Genomic DNA, 24,721 nt, shown 5'->3' on the forward strand with positions numbered 1-24,721 from the left:
CAAGCCATCACCACACCTTGTGGGATATAATTCCCCAGACTCTTATTTCCTTAAAAATTTACTGTGTGGCATACACTTTTGCTATTTATTTTTTTAGCTACATTTATAACCTTTCTTTCTCCCCACCCCAAAGAACTCAACGCAGCAAACATGGCCACCTGTCCATTTTATCCCGTGAGGTAGGTTGGCATGAAAGATGCTCAGTCTCAAGGCCAGCTCTTCAGCTGAGGGCAAAATCAGAGCCCAGGTCTCCCCAGCCCGAGCTGCAACACTAAGGCACCACTGTGGTATAGCAGGATAACTCACTTTTGTATCCAATGAAATATCATTATCAGTGAATGTATAACATGCATGCACATATACATAGGTGCACACCTTCGGAGAGGATGGAAACACTCAGCCCCATAGGCTATAATATTCAAAATTTGTACTGTTTGTGGTACTTCTATGCAAAGCATAGGAGAAGCACAGTGATAGTGCAACATGCCAGGATCTGGCCATAACACAGCATCAAAGGTAGGAATATGTTGCGGCCAGATATTTCTGTGGGAAATGGTTACTGTGATTGTACATGTTTGATTTCTGTGTAGAAATGGTACACACTCTCTGTACCCAATGAATTTCTTGACCTTCGGGGCATATTGTTAAACACTCCTTTGCAGCATCTGTCTGAATCTCTCAACATGATGGACAGCAACTCCCAACATTCCTCACCCTTAGTCAGATTGGTGGGGCTGATGGGAGTTGTAGCCCAACAACATCTGAAGGGCACCATATTGGCTATACCTGCTCTAGAGTGCTGGACTAGAACCTGAAGTCCAGGGTTCAAATCCTCACTCAGCCATGACTTAACCTACCTCACAGGGTTGTTGTGATGATAGAATGGAGAGTTCATTGTAGCAAAGGTGGGATATAAATGCAAACTAAATAAATAAATCAGGCAAACAGTTCACACATCTTACAAAGAGGGATCTGGACCAGTCCACAACAAGTATGTCAGACTTTTGAAGTGAAAAAGGACTCAATTTTGTGGGCTTTCTGCAACACACACAAACATGGCTACCCCCTTGGAACAAGTTAACTATGCATGCTGTATGGAAAAAGCTGTTTGGCAGTCGATATCAGAATTAAATGTAAAAGAATCACCAAAGTAAGATAACTAACTACTGTAGAAGACAGATGAAAAATACCCACTCCCCCCAAAAAGCACATGAAAATAAGAACACATTTGCCAAACTACATAAGAAAAAATAAGAAACTACTTCCCCCAAATAAAAAGCAAGTAAGAACACAAACAAATATTTGTTGCCAATACTACTACTACTACAATGATCATGAAGCAGCAACATCAGTGTGCATGGCACTTTACAAAGTGCAAGAGGGCAGGTCCCTGCCCTGAAGACGCCTTCAATTAAAACTGAGTTTAGCATTTTAATGCTATAATTGTACATTGCCTGAAGCCTGTGTGAACCACTGAGGCCTTTGTTGACATGGCAGCCAGCTAATATGCTAAATACAGGACAATTTTTAAAAATTCAACACTATGGAAGGGAAGTGGGAGCTGAGGTATCCAACTAAATTCTTATGCCACTGGTGGTCATTTTCTTCCATGGGTTTAGGCTGAGTAGAACAAGGATTGTCTATAACCAATATTAATTACTTAATAATAATGAGTAGTATTTGTATCCAACTATGTTCTTATTCAGAGGAGATCCACTGAAATTAATAAACTTGTCAGCCATGTCCATTTTACTTCAATGGATCTGCTCTGAATAAGACTAGGATTATCTATAACCAATGATGGAGAGAATGATAGGTAGGTATTTGTATCCAAGTTCTAGCTTAGAGTAGACTCACTGACATTAATGAACCTATGCCATGTCCACTTCCTTCAATGGGACAAGTCTGAACAGGACTAAGATCATCTACAAGCAATAATAATTTGATTGTAATATATAATATCCACACCCAACTATTCAATTCCAGCTCAGAATGGACCCACTGAAATTAACAAACTTAAGGCAGTCATAGAGACGCAGGTTGTGCTGTAGGTTAAACCACAGAGCCTAGGACTTGCCGATCAGAAGGTCGGCGGTTCAAATCCCCGCGACGAGGTGAGCTCCCGTTGCTCAGTCCCTGCTCCTGCCAACCTAGCAGTTCGGAAGCATGTCAAAGTGCAGGTAGATAAATAGGTACCGCTCCGGCGGGAAGGTAAATGCTGTTTCCGTGCGCTGCTCTGGTTCACCAGAAGCGGCTTAGTCATGCTGGCCACATGACCCGGAAGCTGTACGCTGGCTCCCTCAGCCAATAAAGCGAGATGAGCGCCACAACCCCGGAGTCGGCCATGACTGGACTGGACTGGTCAGGGGTCCCTTTACCCTTTAAGGCGGTTATGGCCACTTACTTCAATGGGCCTCCTTCTGAGTAAAACTAGGCTAGTCTACATCCAATAATGATTTTATACTCGTAACAATAAAATAATAAGAATGGCCAGTACTTGTACAGTATATGTACCCAACCACTCTCCAGAGAAGACTCCCTGAAATCAATGAACCTGCTATGCCAACCATGGCCATTTATGGTCTAGTGCTAGGCCGAGTAGGATTAAGACCGTCTAACTAAGCCAATAATAATTTTATGGTCATCATCAACAGCATCACGGGTAAACATTTGCACTTGGCTAAAATTCAAGCTCAGGGGCTGGTCCAGAGCGGGAGTCCGCGAGCACCTCTGCCAGCCGCGTCCAATGCGCCTACGCTGAGTAACTAAGAATAATAAGGATAATACAGAAAGCGAAAGGACATATGAAGCGGGAGGCAGCGCAGGTATTCCCTCCCTCCCTCCCGGGACCCGCAATGGGCGCTCCATTACGTTCCTTCTCCGCGAATGCTACTCGCCGCCGGAGCCCCACCCCAGAAGAGGCTGCAATCGTCTCCCCGCCGCCGCCGCCACCCCAACCCCTGCTCCGCCTCCGGCCCAGCGGCGCTGCCGGCATTACCATCCTCCTGCTGCTCCCTCGCGGCTCAGGCCGCAGCCGCCGCCCCTCCCGTCTCCCCTCCGCCGCCGCCGCCGCCTCAGGGGTTCCTCCTCACCCGCCGCCTCCGCCTCCTCCACCTCCTCGCCTTCCCCATCCTCGTCCCCTCAGAGGCGCAGGCAGCGGCTTCAAGGCGCGCACCCTACCCTGCTCTTGCCACCGCGGATGCTGCCATTCCAGCTCTCCCTCCCGCCTCCTGGCCGCTCGCCGCCGGTTCTTCCTGCCTATTGGCTGCCTGGCCCAAGTCAATCCCCGCCCCCTGCTCTCCTCGACGGAGGGAATTTCCAAGGCCAAGCTTGGTTGCAGGCGCAGCGAAATAAATAAATAAAACCAAAGAGCCCCCTCGGATTGGCTGAGCCGGCGGGTTTCTGCCTGCTCAGTGGTTGTTTGGGAAGAAGGCGGGTGCACCTCTCCCACCTATAAGCGGAGAGATTGCGCTGATTAAATTGGCTGAATCATCCGTGCTCCCGCCTACGTCCCTTTGCCATTACTCGTTGTTAGAGTGGCGGGGGTGGGGAGTGGGGAGCCGAGGGTGGGTTTTAATTGGATAAAATGTGGCCTAGCCCCCGCTAGCGATTGGCTGCAGTATGGAGGCATAGAAAGCCTTTCAGTACGTAAAGGGCATGGCTGGTGGGTTCCGTCTGCTCCGTTTCTCCAGCTGGACTTGCTGCTGGTTTCTTGATGGACAGGCAGGAAAACGGATTGCTATTTATTTGTTCCAGTTCCAAACTTTCAAAGAAAAGAAAAAAGCAGAGAAATTGATTGAAAAAATAATTTTGCAGATATTCTTTTTAATTTAAAAACTGCATTTAAAACTCTTTACATCTGAACATCAGTACAGTGGTATCTCGGGTTAAGTACTTAATTCGTTCCGGAGGTCCGTAATTAACCTGAAATTGTACTTAACTTGAAGCACCACTTTAGCTAATGGGGCCTCCTTTGCCGCACCGCCGGAGCATGATTTCTGTTCTCATCCTGAAGCAAAGTTCTTATCCTGAAGCACTATTTCTGGGTTAGCAGAGTCTGTAATCTGAAGCGTATGTAACCTGAAGCGTATGTAACCCGAGGTACCACTGTACTTTAAAAAACGAGCCAAGTAGCCTAATACTGAGAGTTTTTTTTATTAAAAAAAACCCAATAAATTGGTTTGTCATGCCTCTGCATGCCCAGGTTTCCTCCCCACAGCCCATCTCTCAACCCTAGACAGTGTGACACACTGCAAAGGGCTGTAGCTGAATGGCAGAGCATCTGCTTTGCATGCAGAAGATCCCAGATCCCATACTTGAGATTGCCAGGTGCGTCTGAGAGAGAACAGTGTCTTAAAACCCAGGAGATCGACTGCCAGTCACTACTGACAGTACTGAGCTGGAGAGAGCAATGGAGTTTAAGAAGTAACGCACATTTATTAACTTCAGCTAGAATAGGGATAGCCAGAACTTGGAAAACCTTGCAATTAATGAATATTGTCCACTGTTCCAGCAAACAGCCATAATGGAAAAGTTGTCGCAAAAACTGGAGGCAAGGGGAGAGAAAAAACAATATCATTTTTACACTGTATAGTATGATTTCATTAAATATACAGCTGAAACAACACATGGATGAGAAATTCCTACAACTGACATTGCAATATGGTGTAAATAAGCAGGCAATACTCTTTAGTTCACTCTTATTATCTTGTCCTTTCAGAGTTGATTTATTTAGGGATCCACTGAAGTGGCTTACTGTAATCATCTCATTATTATGTATTGCAAAATAATATGTTCAGTATTTTATCCCCACCCCAGTGATCCATTTTCTGTCAATGTCATGTTTTATGATTTGTGTACAATTCTGTAACAGAAAAATAAAAACAGAAGAGCAATGGTGTAACCCACTGTAAGGCGGCTTCCTATGTTCAAATGAACAGCTGTCTCCCAAGAAATGTTTTGCATGAAAAAAAATTCAGTTCTTGGCATCTCCAGGTAGGACTGGGAAAAGACTCCTATGTGAACCCCAGAAAGCTGCTCCTGCGAGTCCCAGTACTGAGGGCATTTCCAGACTGCTGCTGTTCTGCAGATGGCATTCAATCACATACCAGCAAGTTCATATTGTGCAACTGGAGTTGATTTTGAGTTCTCCTTGCACAACAAACCTGCTTCCCCTATTATTAAAAAAATGACTTTTGCAAAAAGGAAAGTGATGGAAAGATATACTGGAAAGTGTGGGATATCATTTGCTTAACACAAATGTGATCTAAACAAATCAGGATGAATGCTTGAAAAATAGCTGGTGCTGCCTAACCTCCCCGAGAACTTTGTGCAAATCAGGGCAATTTTTCAGTAAACAGATTGTCTAGAAGAGACTTCAATGAACCAATGGTCTGGCTCCCTATGTTTCCTAGGTATCTATGTCCTGCTGACTGTCGCAATAGGAGGGGTGTCACCTAGAGAGGCCCGGAGGGCTGTTTTTGGCCCCAAGGTCAGAAGTTCTCCTTCACCCTACTTTAGGTTGATTAAATTGCAGTTTAAAATATCCCTGAGAAGCACAATCTTCTGCATGTTTACTCAGAACAGCAGCCCCGCTGGGTTCTGTGAATTTTACTCCTAGGAAAACATGTTGGCCAAAGTATTTCTGTCTTTGACATAATGAACAGCTGGCAAGACTAGGTGGGTCAATGCAACTTAGATTTGAGATAATGAATTTTATTCCATATTTCAAAGAGCGAAAATCTGGACACAAAAGTTATTGATCTTTTCATTGTTCATCTTCCGTCATGGTCTTTCAACACTTCCGTCATGCATGGGCTGCCATACGTACGGATTTTCCTGGACATTCACTGATTTTCCACCCGGATGCCGTTTACGAGGGCCGAATACCGGCTATGTCTGGGAAATTCAAAACGTATGGCAACCCTAGATATTGTTACCTTTTTAGGTCAGCTACAGCCATGTTGATTTTCAAGGTGAGAGCAGAGTAGATTTGAAACCCCTACCTATTAACTGATAAGTACGGCCCTAGTGGGACACTTTAAATCCAGGCTTGGACACTTAATCACTAGCAGTTAAATATCCCACTTTTTGACCATTGAAGTGTGCTTCAATGGCTCTCAGGCAGAAATCCTTGCTGAGTCAAGTGTGTAGCTCTCCATGGTCTTCCATTGCAGTTATGTGAGCAGATTGCAAACTTCCATCCATTCATGGGCAGGGAAGTGATTAATAACAACCACACTGCTACAATTAAAAAAACCAACCCAAATAATAAAAATAAATATTCATTAGATGTCTCAAACTAACTTACACAATAAAAAAAGAAAGAGCAAAGGTGTTGAGATCAAACATAAAGACAGCAATAAAGTCATCCAAAAATATGACTCATGGGTGAGGACTCTGAAAAATGAGTGAAAATGTGATCCGCCTGGGCAGGAGCTGAAAAACAAACAAAATCATGGGTCACATTTTTGCTCATTATTTGAAGTCCTGGTTGATGGGCCACATTTTTGCTCATTTTTGGGAAACCTGTCCAGCAAGCACCATCTGGCAGCAGCATGTAGAAAGAGGCTGCAGTTTGCACTATTATGCCACCAGATGGCAGCTGTGGGTAAAAAGAGGTTGTACCACCAGGTGGCTGCAGTGTGTAAACAGAGAAAGCGATTTTGCAATACAGTGTACCTCGGGTTACATATGCTTCATGTTACATACGCTTCAGGTTACAGACTCCACTAACCCAGAAATAGTACCTTGGGTTAAGAACTTTGCTTCAGGATGAGAACAGAAATCGTGCTCTGGCAGTGTGGCGGCAGCGGGAGGCCCCATTAGCTAAACTTGTGCTTCAGGTTAAGAACAGTTTCAGGTTAAGAACAGACCTTGGAACGAATTAAGTACTTAACCCGAGGTACCACTGTACTGTACAGTAATGGGTCATAGGGCAGCAGCAGTAGGTAAAAAGAGCCTGCATTTACAACATTTTGTCACTAGATGGTAGCAGAATGTTGTTTCAGGAGAAAGCAGGTATTTTACTCACTTAACAGAAAGAGGGAGAGGGAAAATGTCAGAGAGGAAAAGTCTGTGGTTACTGTCACACAGGAATTTGGTGTCCTCCAAGTTAAGCTGTCACGTATCTTCCAGGCATCCTCTTCAAAGAAAAAAGGGAACTTTAGATGCCTACCTGAGAAACGTGAGGGACCTGAGCAACTGAGTCTGGATCCTGAAAAAATTCATAGCTGCCTTTCCCACCACCATCAGGGATCCAGAATGGACTTTGTAAGAAGCTGACTATCCTCACAGCTTCCTTGAGAGTAAACCAGACCAACTAGGGTGTAGTAAATGGGCTAGCATTAGTAGAGTTTTAGAACTGCAGTTCTTTGGCCTATTTTGTATTCTGTTTTGAACTTTTTCCTGCTTTTCCTCGTATTTTTTTTTTAATTTTTAATAACATTTCCTGATTGAAGCGCTGAAGTGTGTGTGATTGCCAACCTCAGGGTTAGACGCTTGGCATTCATGCTGCTGGAAGTTTAGGATCAGAGTTGTAGGAGACCAGCATGCTCTTCTGGGATCTGGGTGAGACACAAGGAGTATGGGCTGGCTTTACACTCTCACTACATAGGATAAAGCAGCTCTCCTTTCTCCTGCAATTTGTGTGTCCATTGGACCGAGGAATGGGCAGAGGTAGAGGATGGCCAGCAAGGGTAAAGGTAAAGGGACCCCTGACCATTAGGTCCAGTCGTGACTGACTCTGGGGTTGCGGCGCTCATCTCGCTTTATTGGCCAAGGGAGCCGGCGTACAGCTTCCGGGTCATGTGGCCAGAATGACTAAGCCACTTCTGGTGAACCAGAGCAGCATACAGAAATGCCGTTTACCTTCCCGCCGGAGTGGTACCTATTTATCTACTTGCACTTTGATGTGCTTTCGAACTGCTAGGTTGGCTAGTAGCCATTAATTGGAGGTTGTTTTGGGATTCATTTATTTTTATGAATTGCACGTGTTTCTGGTAATTGTGTGTTTCATTGTGTACAACTCTTGGAGACCTTTTTGCATAACAACCATCTAACAGATTTAATAAATGTTCCTTGTAATTTTTAGTTGATTGCAAACATATTTGATCGATTCATTGGCTAAACCAGGTTGCATTCCTAGTTAAGAACCTGAACAAGATGCCACAAGACTTCACAGGTTTTCTGAGCTGCAGGGGGCGAGGGAAAGGTCACTGCCCCTCATTTTCCTTTATGTCTGCACAAAAGGCGTTTTCCCTCTGGGCACAGAAGAGAAGATTCTCTAAGGAGGAAAAGTCATTCCATAAAATGATGAGGCATGCAGCAGAATGGGTCATAAAATATCCTCCTGAAAGGTTTCTGTAGGAAACTTTATCCAGCATTGATCCAGCCAAGCTTCTGTCTTCCCTTAGAAGAAAAGCAGAAAGCTGCCTTTATACTGAATCAGAACCTTGGTCCATCTAGCTCAGTGTTGTCTACACTGACTGGCAGCTCTACTGCTGAGCTGCAGCCCTTTTCTTAGGCTTATCTTTAAATGTACCCAGCATCAAACAGCCCTCCAAATAGAGATGTCTTCCTACGGAGGAGTGTCCTCTGCAAAGTAGGGCACACAGCCACCCTAGCCAGCAGTGAGCAGTGGGTCCTTGGGCAGCCCCTCCTGTCTGCCTTCTTACTTACACCCAATCTGGGAGGCACCACTACCTGTCAGCTTCCTCCTCCTTCTAGTCTCAGTATTGCCCTCATAGAACTTAGCAGGGAGGATGGAAACAAAACTAGAATTAAGTGGTTCTGCCTCTCATTTGTTCTGGTGCCACCTACTGTTCAGCTCCCTGCCTGCTACCCTACCAGCCTCAGTGGGCACCAGCCACCACTGGAGGGTCCTTGGTTGGGGAAAAGGTAAAGGATCCTTGGACAGTTAAGTTCAGTCAAATTCAACAATGGGGTGCGGCGCTCATCTCTGCTTTCAGGCCAAGGGAGCCGACATTTGTCCACAGACAGCTTTCTGGGTCATGTGGCCAGCATGACTAAACTGCTTCTGGTGCAACGGGACACAGTGACGGAAGCCAGAGCACACGGAAATGCTGTTTACCTTCCCTATTTATCTACGTTCACTGGTATGCTTTCAGACTGCTAGGTTGGCAGGAGCTGGAACAAAGCAAAGTGGGTGCCTGACATCCACCTCATTTATAAATGAATCATCTGCATACAAATGGATTGAATTTGCAAACAGGTCATCGACACAAAATGTGGCAGTGGGGCATGATGCTGCTCAGGATTTCATCCTTCCATTTCATTCCATTTCTCACCACCATTTTTCATTGCCCTGCCCCAACAGTCCATCAGCATGGAGGCTACTGAGCATGCTCAGTCCTCATTGGGCTATTGTTGCTCCCCCCAACCTTTCCTAAAGGTTATATGTATGTTTGCATAAATCTGGAATTCCCGCAAGCTTGCTGATAACTTTTTTCTTCTGTGCAAATGCTGCTGATTTTATTTGCATTTATTTTAACATTTATTGCCCTACCTTTCCCCGCAAGGAGCTCAAGTCCTCCCTCTCCCCATCCTTTCTCACAACCCTGTTCAGCTGAAAGACAACGACTGGACCACAATCACCCTGTGAGCAGAATTTGAACCCTGGTTTCTTAGTCCATAACACCATACCACCTGTTCCTATATTGCCATCACAGCCTGGACACTGGAAATAGAAGGGATGGTGATAATACACTTGGCATGTGCAGATTAGCTGTATTTCCAAAGCAGTTGGTATCTGGGCAAGGGCAGGGGGATGGAAATCTGTTCACCTATATCATACAGGACCGCTCCATTTGAAATACAACAAAAGAAATAAATAGACAGGGCAGTTTCGCTGGACAAGATACATTTATTGCGTGTTTGCAAATGAGAAGACGTTACTGCCAATCAGAAACTCTATTACCGAAATATGAATGATAGCGAAAGGTCAAGCTCAGAAAACACAGAGAAGAATACAGTGGCTTTTAAGAATGCAGTGCAAAGTGACAGGTGAAAGTGTGATCCAGGAAACTAGGAGTTAAGGTCTGTGTTTATTCAGCATTTCTCTACAAGACATGGTTTCCTATCTGAGTCTTATCACTGGTCGGGGCCAGCGGTAGCCAAAGTGATGGACCCTCCAGATGCACTTGGACTACAGCTGCCATCATCCTTGACTATTGGCCATGCTGGCCAGGGCTGATGGGAGTTGGAGTCTAACAATGTTAGGGCACCACCAGGAATTCAGGACAGGGGTATCTAATGCAGTGCCCTCAATAAGATGTTGGAATATGACTCCCATGGTCCTTGGCCGCTGAGCAGGCTACCTGGGGTTTGATGGGAGCTTTAGTGCAACGACATCTTGAAGGTGCCATGTTGTTTTGTTCTGGATCTTAGATTGTGGGGAAGACCTGAGAGCTGCAGCAGAAGGCAGAGGCATCGTCGCGCATTTTCACGCCGTGTCCCCATTTATTGGGAGAATCCCCCCGAAGGCTTTGCCAGAATTAACCAAGGTGTTTCTGCTGTTGTTTGACGTAGCCCACCACGTTATTGGAACTGCCTCCTGTAAAACAACAATGGGCAGAATAGATGTTAAAAGTAGACATTTAAGAACGTGAATCCATTCAAGAATTTCATGGTGTAATGGGGTTATAGAATTACAAGGTGAAGACCTGCTTTGTGCGCAGGACAGAGGGATAGGAAGAGAATAGCAGCTGTTTACATATGTAGAGCCCTGTTTATCAGGCCAAAGGCCAACCTAGTCCAACAACCTGTTCTCATAGGGCCCAGTCTTTGGGAACCCCCAAAGCAGCAGCCCTCTCCCCATTTGTAATTTCCAGCAACTGGCTTGGAATCCTAGGAAGGAATTCATGGTGGTTCAAGTGGACCGTTGAATGATTGTTAATATGTCTGGGTTATCTCATTCTGCTCTTGGTTATATATATGTGTGTGTGTGTGTGTGTGTGTGTGTGTGTGTTTAAACTGACTTTTATTGTGCATTAATTATCCTATTGTAACCCACTTGGGGGGCACTTTTCAGGACCAAAAAAGCAATATATATATACGTTTTGAAACAAGCAAGCAAGCAAGCAAACAGCAATATGCATTTAAGCTGAATTTGTCATGATCCAAATTGCAATGGTGGAGTCTTACCAAAATATTCCTTGTAATATTTAGGCCTTAGATTCCACCCATCTGGGGAGAAAAACAAATGAAAATGAGCTCCAGATTGTAATGACTATCTTGCATTGACCACAACATGCTAGCTGGATGTTCTCCTGACTTTGTTGAAACCATTATGTTGCATAGCCCTTTAGAAATGAGGCAGTAACAAATCTGAACTCCGGACATTATAGGGAGCTTACCCAGTTTCCTCTATACCAGTGTGTAGCCAATGCAGTGGACTCCAGAAGTTGTGGACCACAACTCCCAATATCCCTGAATATTGGTCATGCAGGCTGGGAATGATGGAAGCTGCAGTCCCAAAAAATCTGAAGGGCACCATGTTGGCTTTTCCTTCTCAATGATCTGCAGAACACTTACAGTCACACCTAGTGTCTGGAAGCCAGAAGTACAGAAGAATCAGAAAAGATCAGCATTGACTCGCACATTATGTGTATGGATCAGAGGTGGGAAACCTCAGGCCATGTGGCCCCCAGCCCCCCCCCCCATTTGTGCTCTTCTCAAGCACTTTTGCTGGAATGTCTCTTCAATCCTGCTTGCCAAAACAGAGAGGTGTGTGCATAGAAACCTCTGATTTGTGTGTGGCAGAAATGTACCCTGCTGTACACAAGAGTCACGTTTGTTGTTGTTCCACCTCTTGACCCTCAGAAGGTCAAGGGCATGTGACCACCAGAAGGTGTAGACCTACCAGAGTTCCCACGAAGCTTGATACACTGGCCCCTGTTGGGAATGCCCTCAGCGGCATTGCCAGGATTAATGATGTGGCATTCATATCCTGTTGGGCAGTGCAGAGGCTCATCTCCATCTTCTGTGGTGCTGCATGCTTCGGCTGTGGAAAGAGTCGTAGGAGAACATGAGAAGGCCCCCACCAGGCCAGGACAAAGGTCCATCTGACTTAGCATGTTGAGGCTGCTGAGTTGACCAAGCCATGCTCAAGGGTGCTCCCTGCTGGCTTGGTTTGCTGGTTGCCTTCTCAGCCCAAAGGTGACAAGAACATGACATGGATGCAGTTATGTGCCCACAAAACCTCTCTGCTCAGTTAGTGGCCCACTATGTCTTTTAATGTTCCTCCCTTGAGCCTTGAACTCAGATCTCTACCTGGGACAGTTGCAAATCAATTGACTTTGGGGGGGCATTTTTCCTCGTCATTAGATAACCCTGATTGTTCATCTCTATTAGGCTATGTGAATTAAAGTAGCTTTTCCAAAAGAAGTCCAAAACCTTGGCCCAAGAGTACAAGGTTGCCAGCTTTCATCCTGCCCCAGCCTCTTCTGCTTTTAACAGCTGCTTGGTGTGTGGGCATTAGCAGGTGAGCACGTTTCTCTCTGTGCTGTGAAAAGTTTTGTGAGTTGATTTCTGCATACTGAAGTTTGCTTAAAAGCACAAGAGCATGCCAATTCAGTTTTTCATGATCCGCTGGTAACATCAGAGAGGGAGAGAGACAGAGAGACAGAGAGAGAGAATCTTGCTAGAAAAGAGACCAGGTTTAGTTAGCTTTTGCTGCCTTTCTCTGGGGAGCCATAGCAGAGAAGCCTCATGCAGTGTCAGAGTGTCTCCACTTAAAAGGCCAGAGAGCAGACAGAGCCTTTGCCTGAGACTCTGGAAAGCCACTGCCAGTCAGAGTAGACATTACTGGTCTGGATGGGAGGCAACTTCCTATTGTTACACACACTCCACTCTCCAAGTGGAGATTTCAGGGGTTCCAGCACATAGGTCAGTTTGGGTTTCCTTGGAATGAAGGTCACCAGAGATGGTGATATATTTTTATTTGTTTACACATATGCACAAGCTGGGCATAAGACGGAAGAACTCGTACTATTAAAACTCTAACAGATTTTGCTTCTCCATTAGGTTTCTTGCGGGGGGGGTGTCTGTGCCCCAAAGCCACAGCTTGGGGTTCAGCACAGAGCGCGAGCCAGACCTCTGTGTCTTCCTAGCTCCGGTCAAGACCAGGTCAGGTCTGTTCTCTTACACTTGTTTATTGCATCACCTCCAGACAGGTGAGGGGAGAAGCCCTATCTCCTGGAAGTATCTCTAGCTAGTAGTATTTGTACTGTTTAGACATGCAAAGAAATACTTTGCAGGCCTAGCTAGAGTCCTTAACTTAAGAAAGAGACTGGACTGACCATTTTGCCAGGATCCTCACCCATCCTACCCAAATTGGATGCTATACCCAAATTGGGAAACATATTTGTAGAGCAGTATCAATATTCTGACACCTTCCAAATGATGCACACATTTTTCTGACCTTGTAAAACTTCTTCTGGTCCGTCGAGAAGCCAGCCATTTCCACCCAGCCAGCGTGGCTTGGGCTGAACCAACCAATCCAAAACTGTTCCAAGAAACCAGACATTGTTATGAAGAATGAGAACACTGAAAAGTGAATAGAAGAACTCAAGGGCTGCTTTGCTATGATGGATCTTTGGTTGATGCCACTCAGTAATCTGTCAATTGACAGTGGGCAGATGGATACTCCAGGGAGATTCATAAGCAGGGTGGTGGTGGTGGTATTTTCCTCCTTGGCTGCATTCAGACATGCAGAACATTGCACTAGTTTTTCTGATTATAATGCTAGTGCTTCTGTTCTGGTTTCTAACATTGCTTTCACATGGCAGTACCTGTAGCATTGGGGAGCTGTGGCTTTTTGATCAATATACCTGCAGGCCATGCTAAATGTCATTCACATGGTGACGAACAACATTGACACACACCATTGGACAATGTGGCTTCTCCCACACCCTTTCAGCACATGCGTACTTCTGTTCCCCCATTATTCCCCCATGAAAACAGCAGGAAAGGACTTTACTCCCATGGTTTTCTGGGTTAATGGGCTTCCAAATGGATATTTTCTGGAAGTAATTAACACAGAACTGAGCAATAAGCTTCCACTATGTTTTGCTAGATTTCCAGAAGTGGCTTTTATGTCATTTGAAATTTCATAGATCATAGAATCACAAAGTTGGAAGGGACCCTGACAATCATCTAGTCCAACCCTCTGCAATGCAGGAATATGCAGCTGCTTCTTACAGAGATCAAACCTACAACCTTGGCATCATTAGCACCACACTGAGCTATCTAGGGTCAAATATAAAGTGGGAATTAACAGGTAGGTAGCCGTGTTGGTCTGCCATAGTAAAATAATAATAATAATAAAAATCCTTCCAGTAGCACCTTAGAGACCAACTAAGTTTGTTATTGGTATGAGCTTTTGTGTGAAGAAGTGTGCATGCACATGAAAGCTCATACCAATAACAAACTTAGTTGGTCTCTAAGGTGCTACTGGAAGGAAATTTATTATTATTATTTGGGAATTAACAGTTAGGGAAACACTGGGGAAACGGAATAAACTGCTGTGGGAATTCAGCCTTAACACTCAACATCTGATACCGTGCAGCTGAACCTGGAAGGAGCACTTACCATTTTGATCTGCCAAAGACAGACCTCCATGTATTCCTCTGATCGAATATTTTACGCTAGAGATCAATAACACCCTTTCTCTCTCTCACCCCTCATCTGGTCCAGCATGACATATTATGGGCTGGCATACCTGGAGGTGGGGGCACTGACTCCAGGCAAGCATAGATGCACCCATTGTAGCAGCAGCGCTTGTGTCTCTCGCACTCGGAGTCCGAGCGACAGCTGGGCACCTCGCACGCTCGGTCCGGCAGCGTCTGCGGTGGAGGGGGGCAGCGGTCGTTCTTCTGGTAAGGCGTTCCATGGGAATGAAGGGGGTACTCGTAGTCCTAAAAGAGGTAGAACATATCCAGTCTTTATTGAGCATTTATTCTGATTTGTTTGCGGGGAGTACTTGGGGGAAATAGGGCACTGCCCCACCAACCTCAGTCTGCCCCCAGCCACTCCTCACCTGTCTGATTTCAGGGGACACTTTTGGAGGAGGGGGTAGGGTGGCTCCTTAGGTATTGGCAAGAAAGAAAGATAAAAGAGGACACAGATTTGCACTTCATATCCTAGTTAATGTATAGGCATACATATAAATTTAAAAATAATGACTATAATTTAAACAGAAATATAATACATCTCTCCAAAGTAGGGACAACTCTGTCCAGGTGACCTGTATGGCTCCTTTTCTCTCTTCTTAGCGAGTTTTATCTTTCAACCAGACTTGGACCAAACAACCCTTAAAATAGAGGACTCCTTCAAACAGGACTATTAAAACAGCGGGGAGGATTCCTAATTTTGAAGATAATCATCCAAGGTAGAAACTTCCCAGTTCAGGATTTTACATGTTTCTCCGCTGCAACTACTTCCAAACCTACCTACCAACTGAATGTAACTGAGATGTTGTTAACCATTTTAATTAGAAGTAAGTGTGTGTGTGTGTGTGTGTGTGTGTGTGTGTGTGTGTGTACACACACTATGCAGCCTTAACTTCAGCCATTAAGATTTTGAAGGTTGTCTGCATTACTCAGATGTTCCAGCAGATGGCCCTAAGTGGCAGCTATAACAGCTATGAAGAGCCCTTAATTTAGGGACCATCCATTAACACGTATCTCGCTTTCAAAAACTTTTCTTAATCCTTCCATTAACTTTGTTACATTTTAAACTGACACTTCCTTCTTCCTTTGTCACACCTTGGTAAAGGTAAAGGTAAAGGGACCCCTGACCATTAGGTCCAGTCGTGACCAACTCTGGGGTTGCGGCACTCATCTCGCTTTATTGGCCGAGGTAGCCAGCATACAGCTTCCGGGTCATGTGGCCAGCATGACTAAGCCGCTTCTGGTGAACCAGAGCAGTGCACGGAAATGCAGTTTACCTTCCCGCTGGAACCTATTTATCTACTTGCACTTTGACGTGCTTTCGAACTGCTAGGTTGGCAGGAGCAAGGACCGAGCAACGGGAGCTCACACCGTCGAGGGGATTTAAACCGCCAGTCTTCTGATCGGCAAGTCCTAGGCTCTGTGGTTTAACCCACAGCACCACCCGCATCCTGTCACACCTTGGTACACCCTTTTAAATCTCCATGTGGGTTGTGTGGGATGCATTTTGTTTCTAGTGAAAGATTGTTTGCACCTCTGTTCGAAAGCTAAAGTTGCACGTTAGGCGGTTGAAGATTTCAAGTATTGCATCACCTGACATCACTAAGATGCCTGGTGACTGAGAGGTGGGCAGCCCACCCACCTGTCAGATTGGGCCTTTGTGGGTAGAGAGATGAAGATCTGGCCTGCCGGCCAGAAAAGGTTTCTTATCTCTCATGAAATTGCAGAGTTGGAAGGGACACCCAGAGTCATCCAGCCCAACCTGCTGTAATGCAGGAATCACAGTTAAAGAATCCCCGACAGATGACATCAAACCTGTTTAAAAACCTCCAATGAAGGAGAGTGCACTACCTTCTGAGGTAGTCCATTCCCCTGATCTGGGACAGTAAACTGATTGTAATAATCTGGATTTTATGCTATGATGTGTCCTTTTTTGTGGGGTATAAAGATAGAAATCAGCACAGCTGCCTGAATTTTTTGAGTCTCTTTAGGTTGTGGTTATGGAAGCCACCCTTTCATTTGAAAAGTTGCCAAGACATTTCTAGATCTTTTGCCTCTGTAACAATCATGGCTCATAGCCATTCATAGACTAATCTTCCAGGAATGTGTCGACTCTAGTGCTATTTAAGTCATCAAAGTTAACAGTCATTCTCACATCTTGTGGAAATGAAGTGCGTTTGTTTAAAAAGAAGAACATTTAATAGTCCTAATAAACTTTTTGCAAGGGGGCACAAACTCTTTGCAACCCCCCCCCCCCAATGCTTTAAAAAATCTCCCTTTGGATAAAAGTATTGGTGTGGTGTGGATTCTGAAAGCAGACAATAGAGTCAGATGCTGAGCCTACAAGAAGTCCACAAATGAAGTTAATTGTCTCTTCTTTGTGATGACAGGCTTTGATCCCCTCCTGCCCCCACCATGTTTCATATGCCCGGCAGTCACTATCTCTCCCCCAACCAGTTCTAGTCAAATACAAAAAGCGTACCTGAGATATTTGAGATACCTGACATACCTGACTGTGGCTCTCATTGATCAGAAGGAGCCAGGGGTCACTCCCTACTGAGCCTTAAAAAATCTGGGCTGCCCTTGTTTAAGAATGGCATGGCATGGCTTGTTTGTTTGTTTGTTTGTTTGTTTGTTTGTTTGTTTGTTTGGATGTGTCGAAGAAGAGCGCAGAGTGCAGACTGCTAGGAAAAAAGCATACTCACAAACACACCTTGGCTACCTTAAGAGCAACAAAACCCCAGAGCCCCACCAATTAGCATTTCAATGCAACAGGAATTTAGGAAGCTGCCTTATACAGAGCCAGAACACCTTCCCATTTAGCTCAGTATTTTCCACACTGACAGTTGTCCAGGGTTTCAACAGGGGTCTCTCTCAGCCCTACCTTGAAATGCTGGGGATTAAACCTAAGACCTTCTGCATGCAAGAAAGATGACTTTCCACTCACCTGTGGCCCTTTGCAATGCTGTCTTCCCTTTGATACTTTTCTGATGCAATTTCTTATCCTATTAATGGACAAATAATGGTTGGGGGGGAGGCAACACTTTTATGTGGGAAGGGGGTGTGTGATTGTGATTGTGTGTGTGTGTGTGTGTGTGTGTGCAAATGATCTAGACTGTGTCTCTTGTGTCTAGCCTCTCCATCTCCCACCTTAATGGCAACCAGTTCCTTGCCCCACACCCCTGAGGCAGGTATTTCATTTTTGCCTCCTGGTACACCCGCTTTTGCTCACAGATCCTTTTAATCTAAGAACATCTGGGGTCTTTTCCAGTTCAGTAGCACCTGGATGACAGGTAAGCTGGAAAGAACATATCCTGGAGGGTTTGGGCACCGTGCCTAATTGTCATGTATTACCATACTGTTAACATTGTTCCTGTTCCACTGTGTCATCCCTCTGGGCTGAGATTATGCAGCTACACACACACACACAAAAATCCACAGACACACCAAGCTCTATTTTTATCATAGTACATGATATAAATGATGTTGACAAACTATATCTGATTGCCATTATGTTTATGAGACAAAGCCCCATTGTTCCAGTATGCAAACAACACCTCTAGAAGATGACTGTCTGTTCACTTCTAGCTTATTGTAGGTCCCTGCAGTCTCTGGAATATTCTGTTGCAATTTTAATCGTTTCTCAGTTTCTCCCAGGATAGCTCCTTTGTATTGAATACCTTCAATCTGTCTGTTCTTCTGGTACCAGCTAGGTTTCTTCCATTCCTTATCATCAATAAATCTGGAGGTAAGCACCCTCATTTCCACCTCTGACTTTATCATAGGAGGGCTAATACCATGTTCTGCCAGTAGGTGTCACTCTGTACGGTTTCTCCCAGCATAAGAAGGTTATTGCTGCATTCTGCCACTAGGGGGTCGCTGTTTGACAAATTGCTTTGCTTCATTATGGTTAACACATGGATCAGTAATGCTTTGCTCCAGGTAGCACCAGAAACTCCCATGTGTTCACTCATGCAGACAGAGTTCATGTTTTAGAAAAGAGGCCTCTAGGTGAACCCATGGTTGAGTTTTGAGTTGAAAGTGGGCCTTCTGACTCTTTCTTCTCCAAATGAAATGGTGTGTGTGTGTGTGTGTGTGTGTGTGTGTGTGTGTGTGTGTAATGTGGGGTTTTGGGGAAGGATATGATGGAGTGGAAAGGTACTGTATATGCATTTATAAAACATGCTAACATGTTCACAGCCCCTTACATGCACAATTTTTTGAAATCATTTCAACAGAATGATCATAATAGTGTGATGTCAAGTTCCAATGAAATTCATTTGAAGAAGCGGCCAGCCACATTCTAGCTGTAAACTCAAAGTTTCAGGCAGAGTGGGGGAACTAAAAAAAAGGACCCATCAACACATCTGTAGAACAGATGATGGTTCGTGCAGTGCTTTCAGATCCATGTTATCTGCATGTATCTAAATTCATGGCAACTCTCTACATCATTCTTGTTGGATTATTAATTTTAAAAAGCTACCTGACTGTATTCTTAGTAATAACGTATTGAACCCATTGGGACCTGTTGACTTGCATTTCAGCATGAACCCACTTAACTCACAGCTCCCAAAACACAGCCATCCTTTATTTGCACATTTCTGAATTTGCAGTGCAGTTCTTCAGCCGAGTCGTGTGCAAAAATGCACATAGTAGAGAAAAGCGTGCATAAAAATCCATATAATAATGAAAACAACTTACAGAAATGGATATTAGAGAAAAGCACTTGCCAAAATGCATGCATATTAGACAAAATTTCATACAGAAGCATGTCTGTTAGGAGGATTGATCATTAAAATTTTGGTGAATTTTTGAGAGGACCTTTTAAAAATAAATAAATCCCAAACTGATAGGGAAATTCAGATAACTGAAATTCAGATGTTTTTGATTTTTTTTTGCAGGGTGGGGGTGGGCGAGGGGACCTGAGAAATGGAAACTGACAGATTCTCCCACCTATTTCTGAATAAGTGTGTTTCAGACCTGAGCAGTGGCGTAGCGTGGGGGTGCAGGGGGGGCTGGCCGCACCGGGCGCAACATCTGGGGGTTAGGGTTAGGGGGCGCAAATCCACGGGTTAGGGGGCGCAAATTACTTGCCTTGCCCCGGGTGCTGACAACCCACGCTACGCCACTGGACCTGAGTGTGTCTGTTCTTGACCTAATGGACCACATAGAAGCAAAATTGTGCAGAACCTGTCTACTAATAACAACTCCCTTCCAATCTAATTTATGAGTGGACTTTAAAACTAATCAATTCCCTGACCTAAGTCCCCCTGAAATCACCCCTTTTAACGCCTTCCTTTTTCAAGGAGAGCCCTCTCTGCTGCCTTTTGATCACTTTCCGTTCTTAGTAATCCTAGAGAGTTCCTGCTAACAATAATAGGAAATGAGCTTTCAAGGAAATGGCGATTAAAACGCCTCGTCTTTTCAACCTCAAACAATACTTGAGGCCCTTTTGACTTCCACCTGACCTACAGTAGATTTCCTCTCTGAAGAAGCTCAATCCCACCCAATACCGCTTGGCTCCTTTCCAGTGCTTTTTTTCTGGGGGGGATGCAGGGGTACGCATGCCCCTAAACATTTTGTGAATCTTTGTACTTTTGTCCATTTACTGTATTTATTTCCCCCAATTTGAACTATGTATAAAATGGTGATTTTCTTCAGTCAAAATGAGAGTACCCGTAAACATTTTTTTTAGGAAAAAAAGCACAGCTCCTGTCAGTATATATCACTGCACACACCCCAATCTGTTAGCGCCAAGAGACCCTAAGGCAGTGATGGCCAAACTTGGCCCTCCAGCTGTTTTGGGACTACAACGCCCATCATCCCTGACCTCTGGTCCTGTTAGCTAGGGATGATGGGAGTTGTAGTCCCAAAAGAGCTGGAGGGCCAAGAAGTTTGGTCATCACTGCCCTAAGGGCTCAGTTTCCTTAGACTGAAGGCCAATGAAGTCTCTGGTGAGACAGAGAGAGAGAGAGAGAGAGAGAGAACCTGAGCAGAAGATGGAAAGGCAGCAGTAACACTCCATCATATCATGCTTCCCCATTAAGTTTGGGATCCCCAAAGCCATAGTTTTGGATTAAGCATACACAGCAAGGCAAACCTTTGCATCTCTTTCTAGCTTTCAGCTCCAGCCAGACTAAAAGCTAGTTTCCAGCCAGCTGAAAGTGTGGAGGATGGAGGGCTACCCATCTCCTAAGAAAGCATCACTACCCAGTTGTCTCTATGGCAACATACCTGTTCTTTACCAGCCATTTAGACATGCACATAAAAACACAAGAGCCTATTGGATCAGGCCAGTGGCCCATCTAATACAGTGTTCAGTTCTCATAGTGGCTAACCGGGTGCCTGAGAGAAACCCACAACCAGGACCCAAGCATCCCTATTCCCCTCAGCTCCCAGAGTGGTTTAGCAACCACTCCCTTGTCCCAGGGAACTCTAAAAATTGCAACTTTGTGGGGGGAAATTGGGTTCTCCTAATAGCTCTCGGCACCCTTAACAAACAATGGTTCCCAAGATTCTTTGTGGGAAGCCATGACAGGTGAAAGTGGCGTGATTTTGGGGGGGGAATGGTGCAGATAGGGCCTAACCTAGGATTGGCTCTCTCTAGGCAGCCACTTTCCTTCAACTTTGTGGTCATTATCCCGCCTCTCTCTGCAATATCAAAGCCTGGCTAGTCAGGGCCAGAATTATGAGCTATATGGATGAATGCTCCCTAAGATTAAGCCCATCTTCTCAAGCCTCTCTGTTGCAGGCATAGAAACCTCCAGTGCTCTTGGTGCTTTGATGCAAGCAATGACAGAAAGGCTCAGCCATGGATCCAGATGAATGTGGCTATGAGTCCTCCCACTTCTGGGAATCGGATGTGGGTGTGTGCATGTCATGCTTGGAGCTGATGTATTGTTATGTGCGTCTGATAATTGACTTTAGGTTACAAGTGTAGCCACACTTTCCTAGAGCAAACCCCATGGAATTCAATGGGATTTACTTCTAAGTAGACTCAGTTAGGCTTGCACTTTCATTGCATTTTTTTGTTTTGTTTTGTTTCTGTTTTCGCATTAATGTGCTGCTCTGGAGACCTTTGGGTCAAAAATGGGCATATAAATCAACCATCATGTCCCACCCTGCAGTTTTCATACTATGGGGCCTGCTTATCCCCTACACTGAAACCAAGCCCCAGTGATGAGCCCACCCTCTGGAGAAGACCTGTCTACATTTCTCCTTGGGGCATATTCAAAGACAGTGGTCCTTCAACATGCAGGAGGGTGGGCAGCAAGGGAGGGGAATCCTGAACCTTGCCAGCTCAGCATATTGCATGATTGGCAGCTTGCCCAAAGCGCAAATACCATGAAGGCATCTTTGGAAGTGGAGAGGCAAGTAACAGCAAGCTTCCTAAACACACACACACACACACACACACACACAGAGAGAGAGAGAGAGAGAGAGAGAGACCCCCACCCCAATCCAGAGAGATCTTTAGAATGCAAGAGAAGAGAGAGAAGATGGCAAGTTAGAGTGTCAGATCAGAAGCTGGGAGACCAGGGTTCAAATCCCCACTGGGCCATGAAACTAGCTGGCCTTGGGCCAATCACAGTCTGGCACTCTAATCTGCCTTGCAGGCTTGTTTGTGGATGAAATGGCAAGCAGGGGAAAAACCATGGATTCTACCTTGAGCTCCTTGGAGGAAAGGTGGGTTAGAAACAAAAGAAATAAAAGAGTCGCTGCAGGAGCCCTCTCTCCAATTTTAAAATAAGAATAATATATATACACCAGAAGACAAGACCAAAAGTAAGAAGAGCCCTTCTGGGGTCCATCTAAAGGCCCATCTATTCCAGCATCTAACTGGCAGTCAGAACAGCCTAGCATACATAAATACTCATTCAGTTAATGTAATGATCAAGACATCCGTATTAGTGTCACATCAAAAGCACAGATTCATAGAGGAGAAATACTAGGGATGCAGTCAACCCAAAGAATTCAATAATTTGAAAACAATTGATCACACACGCAGGCACAAAAGAATCAATGCTTCATTTAAGCATTCCCAATTAAACAAACAAGAAATCATCAGAGAAGGCAACCCCCTAATAAATTTGAAGAAATGTGTATTCCGTTTCAAGACCACATCTGACCTCACACTTTATTTTCACTTATATGGCTGCATTGAATCTGCTCTGCTCATATAATTTCCTGGCTTTTTAGTAAAATTATAAACATATGTCCCTCTTAATTATCGCTGTTTTTAAACTTTATTGAAAGTAAAATCAGCTGCTCTATGTATCTAGATCCCATTGAATTCAATGGGGCTTAGTCCCAGGTAAAAAAGGTAAGGTTGCCATCTTAGACTTTAAAAATGATTTGTGGCTATTTTTATGTAAGAACACAAGAGCCCTGCTGGATCAGGCCAGTGGCCCCTTTAGTCCAGCATCCTGTTCTCACAGTGGCCAACCAGATGCCTGTGGGAAACTCACAAGCATCTGTGGTTCCCAGCAACCAGCATTCATAAAGTATTACTGCCACTGAAAGTAGAGGCAGAGCGTAATTTTGTGGAATCTATATCTTCTACCCTGTGCTGAGATCCTCTTTATGAAAGGCAGGTTATAAATAATAATTATAAGGGACCAATTATGTCTTATGTGTCCCTTAGAATTGAATGGGGACCTTTAGGGTGTGGGTTTAGCCCCTGTCTGCATATTCCCAATCAAACCTCTGGTTCTTGGTTATTTAGCCCTGTGTTATAGATTATTTCCCCCCTTTATTCACTTATTTGCAGAGAGGAGAGCTGCAGAAACTGAAGCGGGGGTGGTTTACAAGATTTTTAAAAGGGGGAAAAGTGATTTCCTGGCAAATAATACTCATAGAGTAGACCCAAATCCATTGATCTACTGGGTAACCTCTAAAGATACCCCATTTCTTTTGCTTGTGCACCTCTGGTTTTTCCTTTAAGGAAGACCCAATGCATTATCCATCCCCAAATGCAGCACACTTCTTCAGGACACAGTAAGCTGCATTGCACTAAGTCAGCCCACTAAATCCATCTAGCTCATTACTGTTTACACAGGCTGGCAGTGGCTCTCAAGGGTTTCAGGCGGAAAAGCCAAGGATTAAACATGGGCCCTTCTGCATATTCTACCACTAGACTATGCCCCCCCCCCCGCACCTCTGGTTTCCCTGCCCTCCACCTTCCAAGCCAAATCTACTTACATCATATTTCTCTGCCAGCTTCAGGTGTGAGGCTCTTCTCCAGCGCTTTTTTCCACAGCAGCAATGTGGGGATAGGAGAAGCGTCAAGCACAAAGTGACCACCAAGAAATAGTGTCTGCACCCCATTCTGACACACGCACAGACCCGTCTCTTCTCCTTACACCGAGAACAATTAACAACTCCCCGACTCCAAATTCAGCAAGGACGAGGCTGGCTTCAGATTTCTTTAGCGCAGAAAGAGGAGGTTGGTTTTGGTCAGGCGAAAGTCCAGCTCAGCCAGCCCCTTGCATGCAAGCACACACAGCTATTAGTCCTAAAAGACGGTTGTAGGAGCTCTGGGTGCGACTGAGAACGTTGTCGGAGAAGTTTCGTGCTTCCAAGTTTGATCAGGTTGTCCGATCTCGCAGCTGCTCCAACGGCTGTGCCCCCCACCTCCCTGGAAAGATGGAAAGATTATTTTTAGACCTTTGTTTCAACATCTGGCACTCCTAGAGAGAGAGAGGCCCATTCAAAGCCAGAGAGAACGAGAGGATCAGATGACAGCTGCTGTAAGGAGGGAATGGGGGGGGGGTAGCCGAATTTGTTTTTTGTTTTTTAAAGGTCTCCAAGGAATAGGCAGGGCAAGCGCAAGCAAAATCTCTCAAGTCTTCCCATGGCAAGGCTCCTCGCCATGACTAGTGTAGACAATTTCTCTTTCAATCAGTTTCTCATTTTTCCAATCTTGTGTTTGGTTCTCTGCATCTGTTTTCTAATGGATCTTTTTTTAAAGTCCTCAATAAAATTCATAAGCATTTTTCTGCATTTTTCTCCTAATATGCACATATTAGTAC

The 24,721-nt window shown here is 44.9% G+C and overlaps 2 protein-coding genes across 21 annotated transcripts in view; both read right to left on the reverse strand.

The window, feature by feature from the left end:
• The window catches only part of CYLD (CYLD lysine 63 deubiquitinase), a 33,880-nt gene extending 30,573 nt beyond the window's left edge, over positions 1-3,307 (reverse strand). For 6 of the 20 annotated variants that reach the window (XR_014551219.1, XR_014551220.1, XM_083626014.1 and 3 more), the window contains exon 1: positions 2,999-3,189. The gene's annotated coding sequence lies outside the window, so the exon portion shown is untranslated. Of the gene's footprint in view, positions 1-2,998 lie in introns of all 20 variants that reach the window. The other 14 variants (XR_014551216.1, XR_014551217.1, XM_083626021.1 and 11 more) reach the window with 6 other exon arrangements.
• Positions 3,308-9,863: 6,556 nt separating this feature from the next.
• On the reverse strand, positions 9,864-24,436 carry WFDC1 (WAP four-disulfide core domain 1). Its single transcript, XM_083626135.1, has 6 exons — positions 23,892-24,436; positions 14,741-14,936; positions 13,442-13,525; positions 11,882-12,022; positions 11,164-11,205; positions 9,864-10,573 (listed from the first exon to the last, which is right to left on the reverse strand). Exons 1-6 carry the CDS (start codon positions 24,015-24,017, stop codon positions 10,515-10,517), a joined length of 648 nt encoding a protein of 215 aa, XP_083482261.1. The 5' UTR covers positions 24,018-24,436; the 3' UTR covers positions 9,864-10,514.
• Between the last annotated feature and the right edge of the window lie 285 nt (positions 24,437-24,721).

This window comes from Podarcis filfolensis (assembly GCF_964270895.1).
Source record: "Podarcis filfolensis genome assembly, chromosome: 8".
Lineage (NCBI taxonomy): Eukaryota > Metazoa > Chordata > Lepidosauria > Squamata > Lacertidae > Podarcis > Podarcis filfolensis.